This window comes from Takifugu flavidus, chromosome 14 (genome assembly GCF_003711565.1).
Source record: "Takifugu flavidus isolate HTHZ2018 chromosome 14, ASM371156v2, whole genome shotgun sequence".
Lineage (NCBI taxonomy): Eukaryota > Metazoa > Chordata > Actinopteri > Tetraodontiformes > Tetraodontidae > Takifugu > Takifugu flavidus.
In genome coordinates, this window is record NC_079533.1 from 3,180,930 (window position 1) to 3,195,525 (window position 14,596).

A 14,596-nucleotide genomic window follows, 5' to 3' on the forward strand; every position below is an offset into this window, starting at 1 on the left:
TTAGTCGTGTTATCCACGAATATGACGATCGACGATGCACAACTTTGTCACTTTAAGAGCATCAGCCCTTCAGAAAGGCTCTTGTAGTACAACAGAGCCACAGCTACGACATTATTTACATCCCTGGAAGTTTCCTTTGACCGGACAACTAACCTTTAGTGCTACGGAACCATGGAACATGGCGCTAAGCTCACCCAGAGTGCAACTTCAGTGAACAATAAATGCATTGTTGTAAAACCCCTGCTGCCAAACAGACTGTTCTGCGCTTGTTTGTCAGAAAAGCAAAAAGACTGTTGTTCTAAAGAAACAGGGCTTTTGAGGCGAACGATGTGCGACGCTACTGCGTCCTGTCACATAACGGCCGGCCAGTGCAGTTGAAGTATGAACACAGAGCGTTTAGTTTTTGCTACAATGTCTCCGTTTTTAAAGCTACTGTTCCAGCTCAAGATATGTCTGTAGTCAAATCACCCCTGATTGCCACTCTTTTGTATCTGCATCTGTTCAGGTGCAGTTTGAGCCTTACTGCCTCCTCAACAGTGTTCTGCAGCTCTCTCATGCTAACGACAAGGGACTCACATTCTCATTAAATACCTGGTATTCTCTGGACACATCTGTAGGAGGGTCTGGGAGGTTTCTATTTAACCGCAGGCCATCTCTTTATAGTAACACATTGTTTTAGTTGATGCGAAGATACCATGTTCTGCGCAGTAAAAGCGTGTTCTGTCCTCTCAATAAACTGCTATTTGCTATGGCCCTACAGAACCGTTCAGCTACACAGTCCTGCTGGCAGAGGCTTTATCTATCTTTGCATCCAAACGTACAAACATGATGGATCTTACAACCGATACTATTGTTTTTTTTATGCACCTTCGAGCTTTACAGAAGATACAAGAATAACTGTTCCAAATTACAGAGTTATACAATCTATTGTGTTCAACATTCCTGTGGACAGGAAACAGAAGTCACATAAATCAAGTAACTTTAAAGGAAACTCTATTCCATTGCTCCATTTAAATCTTACACACTGGGTGTGTTTATTTACTTTATTGCTTTGATTTTTTGGGTCATTCATTCTCATACTTTTCTGCACTTCCAAAATATGCTTTTAAATCCTTTTCTTTTACTTTCTAATAAATCTGCATTAATGCCGACTGCTGGTATGTGAATTAATGAATAGAACAAAAAAATAAATACTTGTTTTCACTATTTATAAAAGCTCCAATAACAGTTGTTTGCCGTGGGGGTCTTTAGGTGTTGGTAACAAGGTCAATGGGCCCATGCGCATGTGTGTGCATGTGTGAGAGAGGGGAGGGGTATTGGGTATTGGGTCTTGGGGGAGGGAGGGGAAGCAAACAGCACATATCTCTGTGTGATTTACCATGGACCTGGGAGCAGGGCTACTTTATTTGACATGGCATGCTTGTTGACCCTCTTCATCACCATTCCTCCAGTGTGGAGGGCAACAATAGGATATAATCACTTAGCCTCTGTAAACACAAGTTACACAGTTGAACTATGGACCTCTAAGTAAGTTTTGTCCCTTACTGCTGGAGGCTGTAGCCATGTCTACAAGTGAATAGAAAACTCTTTCCTCCTACATGGTCAATCTTATTGATTTACACAAAGCCTCTAAACCATGTCATGTAGTTCCTCTGACCGTTATGAGACAAAGTTATTTCTGCAATCACTCATTTTGTGGGTAAGTCTATAAGACTCATGTATAAATGAGGGGCTGATTGTTTCTAAAACCTCAGCTCCTTGCCTTGTCTTTCTGTGTCTTTCTTATCTTCAATAACTTTAATATAATATTTACCATCTGGAGGTTTTGTGCTTTATCTTATCAGCACTCTAAATTCAGTCCATGTTGTGTCTCTGGCTCGATCTCTGATTTATTATGCAATTCCTCATGCAGTTAGTTACACAAGAGTGACACAGAACCCTCTGGCAAATGCTCTCCTAAAGGAAAGCTTGAGACCATAGAGCAGCATCAAATCAAATGTCAAAAAGAGCAGTTGGATGGCTCCAAACTGTCTCGCACTTTTGTTTCACCAGTATTTTTGAATGTTGTTGAAAGAGAGTATATTGGGCAGATTGTCGTTGAGGGATGCAGATAAGGAGGAGCTGAAGATAAGGTAAAGAAAATCATCGCTGCATATGATAACAATCTGCTCTTCACATTAGTTACTCTGCTCTGATAACTACTTGTCTGAGTTTTCACTGTTAAGATGTGTATATCATTAGGCTATTGTTTCCTATATGGCTGCAGGTGAGATTACCATATATTTGTCTGGAAAATTTTAAGAAAGAGAGATAAAAACATTTCATTTTTTATTTGAATAACACATGTCTTTATGTATTAGAGACTCAGCATTGATTCAGCAAGACTAAAATTGAAAGGCTATGTTTTTCTCCTCATCCACTCATGTTGATAAAGTGTCCTTTCAATAAATACTTAAGATGACATGTCCCTGTAATTATTGTGTGACTCTCTGACTGCCTTTTAAGTGCTGCCTGCTGATTTCTGCCCCAGGACATCCTGTAGTCACTGTCTTTTACGACCTATTCTTCCACTTTTGATTCTGCCAACAGGAAATGACTATCATCATTTTAAAAATGAGTTTAATTCACAGGAACACTTGTAAAACACCACTATGTATACTGTATGACACGTTATCTATGATAATGATAATGACTGTTTATATTATGCAAGGCTGGGATTATAAAAGGTGTGATATCATTAGATGTAATTAGGTTTGAATATTCAATAATGACTCACGCAGTATAGAAAACAGTCTAAGCAGTTCAATCATAATCATGTTGTCATGCACAAAGATGGGACAGTACTCCCAATTTGCCCTTAATTTTACTTTGTCCAATAATGCACACATTTGGAAACATGCAAAATATTGGTGAAAATGGAAGAAATTAGTTGAGTTGAGTCGAGTTACATTTTCTGAATTCCTCGAAGAATTGATTTGCCTAAGCTGACAATTTCCAGCGACAAATTCATCTTGTCCACTTCAGCCTGTCTGCCCAAGATATAACACAAATATTTCCTAATGACAATACTTGCCCTTTTTTAAGCATTTCAATGTTTAAATGAACTGGGTTGTGTGGAAAAAAGAGCAACAAATCCCAACCCCAGAATAAATGATTTCTGACCTGCGCTAGGTGGCGCTGTGCGTAAGTGAACAACTTTGTGAGCGACAGCGAGACAGTGGGAAGAGGCGCAGCTCAGTAGCGCCACTTGCTCTCTCCTAGCGGCAACACCAATCAGTCTTGTGTTGTTACAACCCTCATGAGCATGACACTGTCAAGGCGGCTGAACCAACACACCGGATGTTCCCTGGCCACTTTTAAAATAAAACGCGCGTTCCTAACAAAGGTTGGGCAGGATCATTCGTGAGACGTAGACATAAAAGCACGGACACGCACATTATTTAAATGTTATATTTAAACTTCTTGCGTGCGTTTAATTATAATATACCAGTGTAATTTGCTGCAGCATCAATTGATGGAATTGATTACTTTTATTTTGCCGGAAGTAGTGCTTGATGTCTGACGCGCGCTGGTTCTCTGGGACTGACTTGACAAAGCTTTGACCACGAACGAACCAATAGGCTGTGAAAGGCAGAGTTGTCCCTGTGGCCGCCATTAAAGAAAGGGATCCATGAATTCAAATGGAAACCAACAGGAACCGAGGCTGAAAAAAAAAATGATCGAAAAAAATCGTTGAAATATAGGCCGATGGCTGATTGCGTGAGGTTTTTGCAGGATGTATTCGGCTTTTAGACAAATTCTTAGAATGGAGGAGTGAGGCTGTGGGTTTTTATTTTTTTTAAGCAGAGACCGTTTTAGGGCTAAGGGGGAGGGGGAGAGTTGCTTCTTTTGCTCTCCTTTTCTTTTTGTTTTAGAACATTGTTCGCACCCTTAAATTTGGGTCTGCTGTTTGCTTTTTAATGTCTTCATGAAGACCACACCATCCCTTTTATCTGCTCTTAGTTACTGTGGCTGAACTGCAGTCGTAAGGTTGTTGATTTAACTATGCTCCAGCCAAATGTTACAAAAAATATTTCTCGTTGATTAAGCCTGCACGTCTTAGAAAACACAAATCCGCAAATTCGTCTTTATTTCCCGGGAAGTGAAACGATGGAGAGTTGGACCTCGCAGTGAAAGAGGATGAGTTCTTATGTACCAAACGGGGCCAGCTTGGAGGATTGCCATTCCAATCTATTCTGTCTGGTAAGAGATTTAAAACTAAAGGAAAGCAGCCATTTTTAACTCGCTGAACGGGGGCTAAGCTAATGCTAGCAACACAAGCATCAGTTGATAGGAGCTTAGCTAGGCTTATGGCCCTGTCAAACTGATATAATTTCAGGAACACGCATCCCACTTAACTAATGCTCGTGTTCCTTTTGTTTTGGGTTGCTGACACGTAGTTTTAAAGGCCAGTTTGTTGGACTTCTCCGTTTTGTTCCATTTCAGGGTTTGTGTTGGTAACCCAGCACTCAAGGTTAACAATACTCGCTTGTTTGTCTTCATTAACGTCAGAATTCGTGGGGACAGTGGCAGCAACACATCGCCTGTTGCTGCCACTTGATTGTGGTGCATTTTACTATCAAAGCACGACTGTTTACCATCGAGAGAGTTGTCGTGCCACTTATCTCATTACGTTGCCACTCTTGTTTTACGAGTACACCAAACACTTCTGCTAGTTGAGCGCAGCTTTGAGCTTGTGTGCCACTTTAAACCAACACTTTCTGACAACTCCGTCAGCAAAACATGCCAAAGCCCAAACGTGCAGAGTTTGTGAAGAAAAACCCGTTTCTCCCCTGTCAACATGTTTACATCGTGGTGCATTTCTATGATATTTGCCTGGATTAACGTGGATTATTTATGCAATGTGTCAACTGCATAATCTACTTGGATTTAATTTTCCCCATATTGAAACCAACTTGGGCACTGGCCCCAGGCTGATTATATAAAGTTTGGCATTTATTTCCAAGCATTATAAACATGTCAGTGGCTTGATATTTAAGATCTCTGCTCCATTTATACGCTGTTTAGTCAGGAGTTCACAAAAAGCTCTCCTCAGGCTGTGAATACCTTTTCCCTGAAATCGTGACGTAATTTGCAGCCTTTGAATCGACCCTTGCTTGTTTTGGCTGCGATGTCATTCGCAGCGCTGCAGTTTGCAGGTGGCCATAAAATCCTTGGGAGATAAAAGTGGGCTGCAGCCGAATGATGTTGCTCACAGTTGGCAGGAGGGACGCACGTGTAATGTTGTCGCCCGTGGAGCGCTTTCTGCCCTCGGCAAATAATTGAGATGCTCATCTGAATGTGTTCATTGTTGCAGTTAATGGCTTGTCAGCAGAATTAACTAGAGTTCTGCTTCATGGGTAAAGCAGAGCGTAGTCAGACACGTTTCAGTGGTTAAAGTAGATTTGTCATCCTACAGACCGAGCTAAGGTGATGTTCATGATTTAAATGAAGTGGATCCTCCCTTTCATCTACTGACAGATGCATGGAAACTGTTGACAAGAGATAAGTGAGGAAATGACCAGAGACACGGGGATGTTGGCTAAGAACACAATATGACAACAATGTAGTAAAACTCTGCCACACTTTAACAACAAATTGAGCGTGCTTCCAAGCTGTCTGCCCAAAAGATAGTATTTTATAGTTGAAAATTCCCACCCTCTCAGAGCAACTTACTTGGGTTGATTGTGTGTGGTGAGCACGTAATTACAATGTTTACAACAGTACTCGAAGGCAGCATCGGTTCCAGTGGACAGGCGAGATAGAGGCTCGTCGTCATGTTGCTTTGACCGTCTGGCTGACATTTTCCTGCACACGGAGACTGAGAAGCATAACACCACTGCTCTTATGACTCATTCACTCAACAGACACCACTTTGTTGCTTTATGGTTAAAGAAAGGGAACATATTGTGGTACTTTTACCCCATAGTTTTTTATTTTTTTTAGCAGACAGATTGATCCAAAGTATTACAGTTCTAGTTATAGGCTCCTGCCTTTGAGCATCACAGTCCATTAGTAGATTGTCAAATCCACTCAGTTCCCACAAAGCAGTTAACAGGCTCTGGCTGGAAATGCAAATATAAGTTGCTTTGCATTTGTTCAGTTCATATTTGTTCAATGAGTGAGTTAAGCGAGGGAGCCATGACTTGAGCGCCTTCACCTGTTGTTTCTGACATATCTTGAACGGCATGAGCTCAGTGGTTTGTACAGAGTGTACCCAGAACCCTGTTTGGCTGTAGACAAGGTGACCAGCTGGCTAATTCAGGGGTCATAATATGTGCCTCCCCCCCAAGAAAACTTCTTGGCTGGCTCCAGCTTTGATTAGCCTCATTCAGCCCGGTTATGTTTCAGCATTTCAGCAAGTAGTTGCTCACTTTCTTAGACTGAGGAAACCTTGTAGAGGCCCAGCTCTATCCCTCGTTGTCCCGGGTCAGTTTAGGTCTTTTCTTCACTGTGAAAAGGTTGTCACAGCTCACCTGCGGTGTGAAAGGTGTCCTGCATCATCCCGCTGAAATGACATCCGTGTAGCTGCCTGGAGCGTTGCCATTTTGCCACTGAGCAGCCTGTCAACAGAGACTGGTCTCACAATCTTTAATGGAACCGCATACGTGAACCCAGGGATTCTTTATACAGCTTGCGTAGCGATATCGCCCTTTTTCCCCGATCATAGCAGCAAGCTCACGAGATCCGCTGGCTGCTCAGCTTGTGTGGAGAAGAAGAGATTCAGCAGCAGATTTCGAGCACTGTGCTGGACACAGTTATTTGCGGCAGAATTGCCCACCTGGGATGCATTGAGTGGCCTTATTATGAACTTTCCAAATGAATAGCTATCCCCTCACTCAGCACTGGTCAAACTTCCTGAGCATCTCCATCCCACTAGCTGTGCCACCAGTGCCCTCCGCATCCTCCACTGCTGTCAAGCCCTGCTGTCGATGCTGGACGAGCCACGGCACCTTTCTGTCCCGCTCTACACCACTGACTGAAAGTATTACAACATTGTTGCCTGATAATGACAACACAGTCTCAGTTTATTTGTCCTTTGTGAAACTTGGAGCTGTTGGGATGAACGCAAAGCTGATGTCCTGGCAGGGGTTTAAGACTCGCACATATGTTTTGCAAAATATAAACAAACCAAAATTTATATTCAGAAAAATCTTTCGACATCTTCTACGGGAATGACTCCTTTGCTGAGTTGACAAAGCAATGAATTTGACAAAATTGACAAATGTCGCCCGTTAGAATCTTTCCAGATTAACTGCGAATTCCATTGCTCTTCGCCGCATTAACGCGCTGACATTGTTCAGTCCTGACTGAGCTTGGAAACTTTGCGAAAGGGACAAAGCAACAACGCTGATCCTCGGCCTGCTGATGTCCACGCTGTCCATTGTTTACCTCATAGGGTGGTGGCACATAAGGATGACGCTGTCGACACCTTGACGTATGAGAGGGAGGAAAAAACAACCACGTACCTCTCAGCAGGAGGTCTGACCCATCACTGCTGTCAATGTGGTCCTTTCAGTGGGAAAGCAGAATACAATGTTTTAAGCAGGGCATGTGATGAACAGCTACAAAGGCAGTTTTTCTGTCCTTTCAGCATACAAGGCTCAGTTGATTTTAGAAGTACAGGTTGTAGATACACATTAATAATGGCGCTGTCTTCAGTATGGTTTGTTGATGAAGATTAGATGAGTAAAAAAGGAGCTCCTGTTTAATTCAATGAATTAGCTGTATAAGAAATGAGATATGCTGATTAGATCCAAGATCATCGCAAATAAATGGATTTGTTGACTGCAGGAAACCAGTTTTCATTATTGTTTCTCCCCAAGTGATACCTAAATATTACAAGTAATGCGCGTGCTGTTTTCAAATGCACTTGAATGCTTTTTGGAAGCCCTGTCAGACCAGCGAACTCTGTAGAGACACACAATATTTCTGTGTATTTTACTGTAGTTGATTTTCAATATGTTTTTGTATAGAAATTGAAGAGAAGGAAAAAAAAGAGTGAATCATGCAAGTGGAATACCTTCAACATGACATTAGCTTAAGTGCTGATTGTACTATGTCAGAGCCTCCCCATATGATGCAAAAATAACAAGTCTCAACATTGTGTTACCTGTCTGATTGCACAGTTCTAATGAAAAAGGCCTTATGCATATATTTGTTAAAGTATAAAGGTAAAAAGTCTAAACCAAAGTTCCATCACACAAGTAGAACTTGTGTGATGTGATTTCTCATATAGGCTTAAATATTAAACACACTGGTTTCTGTACAGATGGTAAATGCTTGTTAACACTAATACATTTAATGTCACACACTGTGACATGTCACAGTTAGTGTAGCAAACGACATGACGACTTCATCACCGCTGCAGGCTTAACAAGCTAACCTGCATGTAAACAGTGGCAGAAGTGATCAAGGGTTTAAGAACAGAGGGTTTCTCATTTGCACAGCTTGTTTTAATATTCACATGAGTCAATCATCAAGGGGTAGGAACTAAAAGTATTTACTTCTTCCTGCTCCGTTTTGAACACGTATATGATGTACAAAATATGCATGCAAACGTCTTTATTCGCACTTGCATGTTCACACTGAATTTATTAAACAATAAATACCTGCAATAAACTATACCAAGGTGAGCTTTACTATTGTGACTGGCAGATGCTGCTCTAAGATTTAGGTTTTCATCTCCAGTCTTTGTCACTCTGTGTGAAAACACATTTTACTATGCCATACTTGAATCATTATCCGTTATCCCAACTTCATTGCACGTCCTGAGCTGCCTTACTCGATTGCATTCTTTGGGGGGCTGAATAGAGCAGTTTGTGTTGCCTTGAATGTAACTGTTTATTAAATTGTGCTTTATAGTCTGCAATTGGAACACAAACTATAATGTATGAAAGGGTTTCTAGCTCTCCTTAAATTAACTCTAATAGGAACAGAATAGCCAGAGTTGTAACTCTAACCAGGATACTGGATGTTTATTTAAGGGCTGTGGTGATCCACATGTCTCCTATGTTAAGCAGTTCATCTGGTTAATTAAAGCTGGAGTGCATTACAAGTACATCACTACAAGTGTGTCAGAATGTGAGAACTGTGTGTGAGACAGTTATTTGCCTTCCTGTCAGTTTTGAGTAACTTGTTAGTGTGAGTGATATCGCTAAAGAGGAGAGTGCTGGAATCATGCAGATCATTTGAGATTGAGCACAGGAGTACTGATGCGGCCTGTTTGGACCATGCACTCTTTAACTTCTGATCTGTGCTGCTGAGGCTCTGGGTGCACAGATAACTGCACCCTCATCAACTGAACGCTGCGCTTGCTGATGTTTCCACGAAAGGTGCAGGTGTATTGGTGCCGCTTCTCCCCTGGCAGGAGGGAGCAGCCAAACTGCTGTGGCTCTCAATGCTCTGCTCCACTTTGCGCACCCTGGTGCCTGTCACCAGCTTTCAGCTTCCAAGGAGCCCATTAATCAGAGAACAGCAAAATATCTGCTGTGTCAAGCAACGGTAAAAGTTCCTGTGTCAAATGGAGACGGAGAACCAAGTAAAAGCACCACTTCTGTTTATTATTATGTTTAAATTAATAAAACATACATGTTTGTTAAGTGTAAGCAGTACATCATGACTGGCCTTGGTATGTGCTCATTATACCACAGCTAAAGGGCGCTCTTAGAGTGCTCTTTGGGGTGACACGAAGATGAGGGAAGGAACCCCCCCTTAGCTTGTTTGAGGAGGTTCCTGAGCGGACCATCTCTAAGAATTTCGTCAAAGTTTTGTTTAGACATCATCTTAATGTCCATCGACACGCTGTTATCCACCAATCTACAAAGTACTTTATTTCTAATTTCTCTCTGGTTGTTAAGACTATCAGGTTAAGTTAGCTTAATACTTAAGTTAGGAGTTTGTTGTCTTTGCTCGGATGCAGCGTAATATCAGGTCCAAGTGTCATGTATGCTCACTAGGCCATGGCTAAACACCAATAAGATTGTAAGGTGTGAATTCACCTTTCTGTTTTATAATTGATACCCTCACTTCACGCCATACAGATAGGTTGTTATTGGTACTAGTAATATGAAACATAAATATATCAATATATGCTGCCTGGCCCAAAAAAAGGGTCACAGGTTAGAATTTGAGCCCAATGAATCCTGGCATTGTCATCTGGGAATATGTGTGCCATCAGGGAAGACAAAAAATCCATGGATGGAATAACCTGGTCATTCAGTATATTAGGGTAATCAGCCATCACTTTTTGGGCACACAATAGTGCTGAACCTGGGCCGGATCAACTGCAGCAACCACAGATCAGAGCACTGTTCCCCACAGGCTTGTCCAGTAGGCACTAGCCATCAAATCAAATCAATCTTTATTTATATAGCGTCTTTTACAATCAAAATTGTTTCAAGGTGCTTTCCAGAATCCCAGGGCCTAACCCCAGACAAGCAACAGTGACAAGGAAAAACTCCCCTTTAACAGGAAGAAACCTTGAGCAGGACCAGGCTCATGTAAGGGGACCCTCCTGCTGATGGCTGGCTGGGTAAAGAGAGAGGAGAGGGAGAGGAGAAGGAGAGGGAGGAGGAGAGGGAGGAGGAGAGGAGAGAAGAGGGAGAAGGAGGAGGAGAGGACAGGAGCAGAGCGGAGTAAATGCCATGATGGGTGCATCAATTCATCTGCCTCTCATCTTGCCTACTGAACCCGTCACTCTGGAAGAGGATAAATCTGGACTCATCAGCCCACATGATCTTCTTCCAAAGTTGCTCCAAAGTTCAATCTTTGTAATTTCCTAGCAAACTAAGGCCCTTTTCCCCCTGAGTAGCATCACTGATTAGTGGTTTCTTGAAGCTATGTAGCTGTTTGGTCAATAGCCCTTGAGTTTCCTTCACATTTTTCCTCAGAAATCCTCTTATTCTCACTATTAAACTTAGCCCCGAGTTCTACTCTCTATTGTTTTTCTATGATTTGTTTTCACCAAATTTTTTTTGGGATTGCCGATATTGGTCATTCAGGATTTCGTTTTGACCACATTTCTTCCTCAAAGACAATGATTCCCACTTGTCCTTCCACTTTTTAAAAATGTGTTGGGCAGTTTCTGCAATGTCCTTAGGTGTTTTCTCTGCTTGACATATGCCAAAGATTTGGCTATTCTCAGAATAACATCTTTTCCATGACCAAAGAATTTGTCTTTGGCATGATTGCTTAATTAGGAGCTAATCATTGCATCAGTTGGGGGTAATATAACTTCTGGATAGCTGACAGACAATTGCTAATGCAGTTAATTATCCAGTAGGAGGGTCTTGCCTATTTGCGTTGTTAAATCCAGGTTGGGACTTCTTTGGCCAAGCAGTGTATCTGATGCAACGTTGCATCAGATACACTGAAACAATATGTATCAGTGCATACAATGCTTGTGCGTTAGGATTGCAATTATGTTTTCCCTCTGCGTCTGATATTTTATTTTTATTGTGGATTTTAACACCACACAAGTACTGTCACCCCTACCCCAGCATTCCACAAACATTCCAACAAACAGCCCAGATGTACCACTGGCCTGAGTTAAAATAAAGTATTCTGCTTGTGCTCGTTCTCTCAGCCTGAATGTAATGGATGTAGATAGCATGGAAATGAAACCTCAATATTTCCACACAGTATAATTTCTATAAGAAAACAAACATAAATTTTGCATGAATTTATGTTTATGTAGGCATCAATACAGAACCAGTGCTATAAGTGTAATATTTCTTCTATAAGAAATAACCATCAGTGATTTATTGCTAGTGGAATTTTTCCTGTGTTTTGTTGTCTTTGTAAAAGCCAGACAATGCTGATAAGCCACACAACCCCTTCTAATCAACATTAAGGATTAAGTTAGTGAGACAACATATGCCCTGTTTCCTACTGGGGGGAACATGTTGTGGTGATTCTGTTATCTGTAGAATAAAGATCTGTTTTAACTTTCTGGACAGTTTTGTTTTGGTTCGTCTCAAAATTTCTCTGCTCTCCCATCATCTGTGCTTTCAACAATACCATCTTGTATACCTGGTTTGAGGGTGGTCTGCTTCCAAAAACATGATTAGCATGTTCCCTTGAAGGTGCTGAGTGGATCTTAAAGCAACAACTCTGCACTCTGTTGATCCGTTCCCATCTTTTCTCTTCTGTGTTGCAGGCTGATCTGACAGGGATCAAATGGAAGAGGTTTGTGTGGCAGGGACCCACTTCCGCACCAATGCTATTCCCGGTGACAGAAGAGGACCCCATCCTGTGCAGCTTCAGCCGCTGCCTGAAGGCGGATGTGCTATGCGTTTGGCGGCGTAGTCAGCGGCAAGGGCGGCGGGAACTTTGGATGTTCTGGTGGGGGGATGACCCAAACTTTGCTGATCTCATCCACCATGAGCTTGCAGGTAAGAAGCAGCTTGCGCACATATGTATGTGCTTGTATTCATCATATCCCTGTTTTTAGGTTCAGTTGGTACCTATTATGTAATGCTTTTTTTGCATCTCAGAATTCTTTGACAGATTTTTAGTGAAAATGCATGACGGTCTCTAAACCGACAGTGTTGTCAGGGAACACTTGAGGAATCCTGCAGTTCAAAAATAGCTGGATATCCTGCCAAGTTGGTATTTTTAGGTGGTTTGTGATTTGGATGATTAAAGACACAACAGGCTTTTATTCATAGTCTTAACCCTGATGGAGAAATACTTCATTGAAGAGAAAAGCCTCCTCCTCTCAGTTTAGCAATTGCTCCTTTAGATGTATTATTCAAGGTTATGTAAAGTGCATCTTGAATTTAATTATGCTTTCAGCTTTTGTAAAAGAAGCACTGTAACAACATGCAAACATGCTGTCTGATATTAAATGTGTTTAACTCTTTGACTGATAAGTGGACATCAGGGAGATACCTTGTAATTATGAGTCACTATAAAATTCTAACATCTCTGCTGCCTGATGCCAAATGCCCCTGTTAACTGTCTTACTGATTTTGTCAGTCACTGTATGGAGACATCTGTCATTTTCGTAGATGTATTTGAGATATATCCCAGAGGATAAGAGAACCTAGCACAGTCTATGCTTGTGTGGCACTGCATGCTGGGGTAGCTGCACCTCATTTTAGGGCAACATATATATTCATGCATTCTGCCATCTAGATTAGTCTGAGCAGAGTGTGGCCTATGGGTGATCGTCTTTTATTATGGGACATTATTACTGAAGTGGACCCAAAAATCAGACCTAAAGGCTACAGTGGGGAAATTATTGGGGTTTGTATTAATACACGAGGCATCTGGCCCCAGCCATCTAATAGAGTGCCTCATTTTAGTTGATGTATGGATCTATGTTTAGGTCTATATTAGGTTACTTATGTGTTCTTGCATTTTAAAATCTGGCAACCTTCCAACCATTTAAAAAGGAAATGCTGAAATGCCATCTGGTCTTTTCTTTTTTCATCTACCAGAGTGGGCACTGAATAAGATACGGTATTTAAATCTGTTTAATGTACAAGGTTTGACCAACCCGGCTTCAAAGATTGATGGTTACAGAGATTTTCTTAGTTTCTCCACCTTCGATGGGTTGAGTGTACATTCCCTAGCTTGTGATAGCAGGTTTAACATCAACTTTTCAAGCAATGTATTCCATTGGAGTCCCACAACTGGGATCTTCTTTCCCAATCTAGTCTGATGGATTTGTTGCCATATGTCCTTTCACATCTTGGGATGCTTGTATTATTCTGGCGTTCTCAGTCAGTTTTTAGTCTTCAGTGTTATTTTAAAAGTACTGGTAAACATAAAATAATTCCTGCAACCCCAAATAGCCCAGGTTCATTACCCTCCACCCCCAGTCCTCATTCAATTAACAGCCTGTGAAAGTCCTTTGGAGTAAGTGGCATTTCTGTGAACCGGTGTGGCAGTAATCCCTTTTCCCTAGGGAGGGCAGAAGAGAAGCAGTGAGTTAGAGGAATGAGTGTAAGCAACAGCAGACAACTTAGGATCCTTTAATGTCTACAAGATCTTTATTGGAGGAAATATATCCACACTCTTGTCACTACCTTGCTTACTATAACAAAAAACAAACCCATTCTGCCTTATTTACCATGCTAATAGCACCAGTGCATAATAGCCAAAGGGAGTATTTTGTTTGATGCATTTAAATGGCTGAATTATTAGTTTTTGGTGAAAATTTAAAGGGGATTAATCATGTGCTGTGCATAGTTGGTGATCATTGAGTGGTTTATGCAGAGTGTATAGGAAATTATTGTGTTGAATGTCTCCCTACAAGAACACATGCTACATACAGGAAGTCAACTGCGCATATTGGAAAAGGTTTACCACTTATCTGGTACCGGGTCACGAGGCAGCAGTCTCAGCAGGGATGCCCACATTTCCCTCTCCCCAGACACTTCATCCTGGTCTTCAGAGAGGATTCCAATGTGCTTCCAGACCACTTGAGTGACCTGGAGGATTCCAGCTTGTCCTGGATCTTCCCCAGTTTCTCCTCCCAGTGGGATGTGCTTGAAACACCTCCCAGGGTGTATCGATGCCCCCACCTCCAGGAAACTCTTTTCTTTCA

At 41.7% G+C, this 14,596-nt stretch overlaps 1 protein-coding gene across 1 annotated transcript in view; it reads left to right on the top strand.

Annotated features, from left to right (window-relative positions):
• The first annotated feature begins 3,629 nt into the window (after nt 1–3,629).
• The window catches only part of med13a (mediator complex subunit 13a), a 57,161-nt gene continuing 46,194 nt past the window's right edge, over nt 3,630–14,596 (top strand). Inside the window, exons 1-2 of the mRNA XM_057053820.1 lie at nt 3,630–4,242; nt 12,200–12,434. Coding sequence (XP_056909800.1) covers nt 4,180–4,242; nt 12,200–12,434 — 298 coding nt within the window. The 5' untranslated portion in view covers nt 3,630–4,179. The remainder of the gene's footprint in view (nt 4,243–12,199; nt 12,435–14,596) is intronic.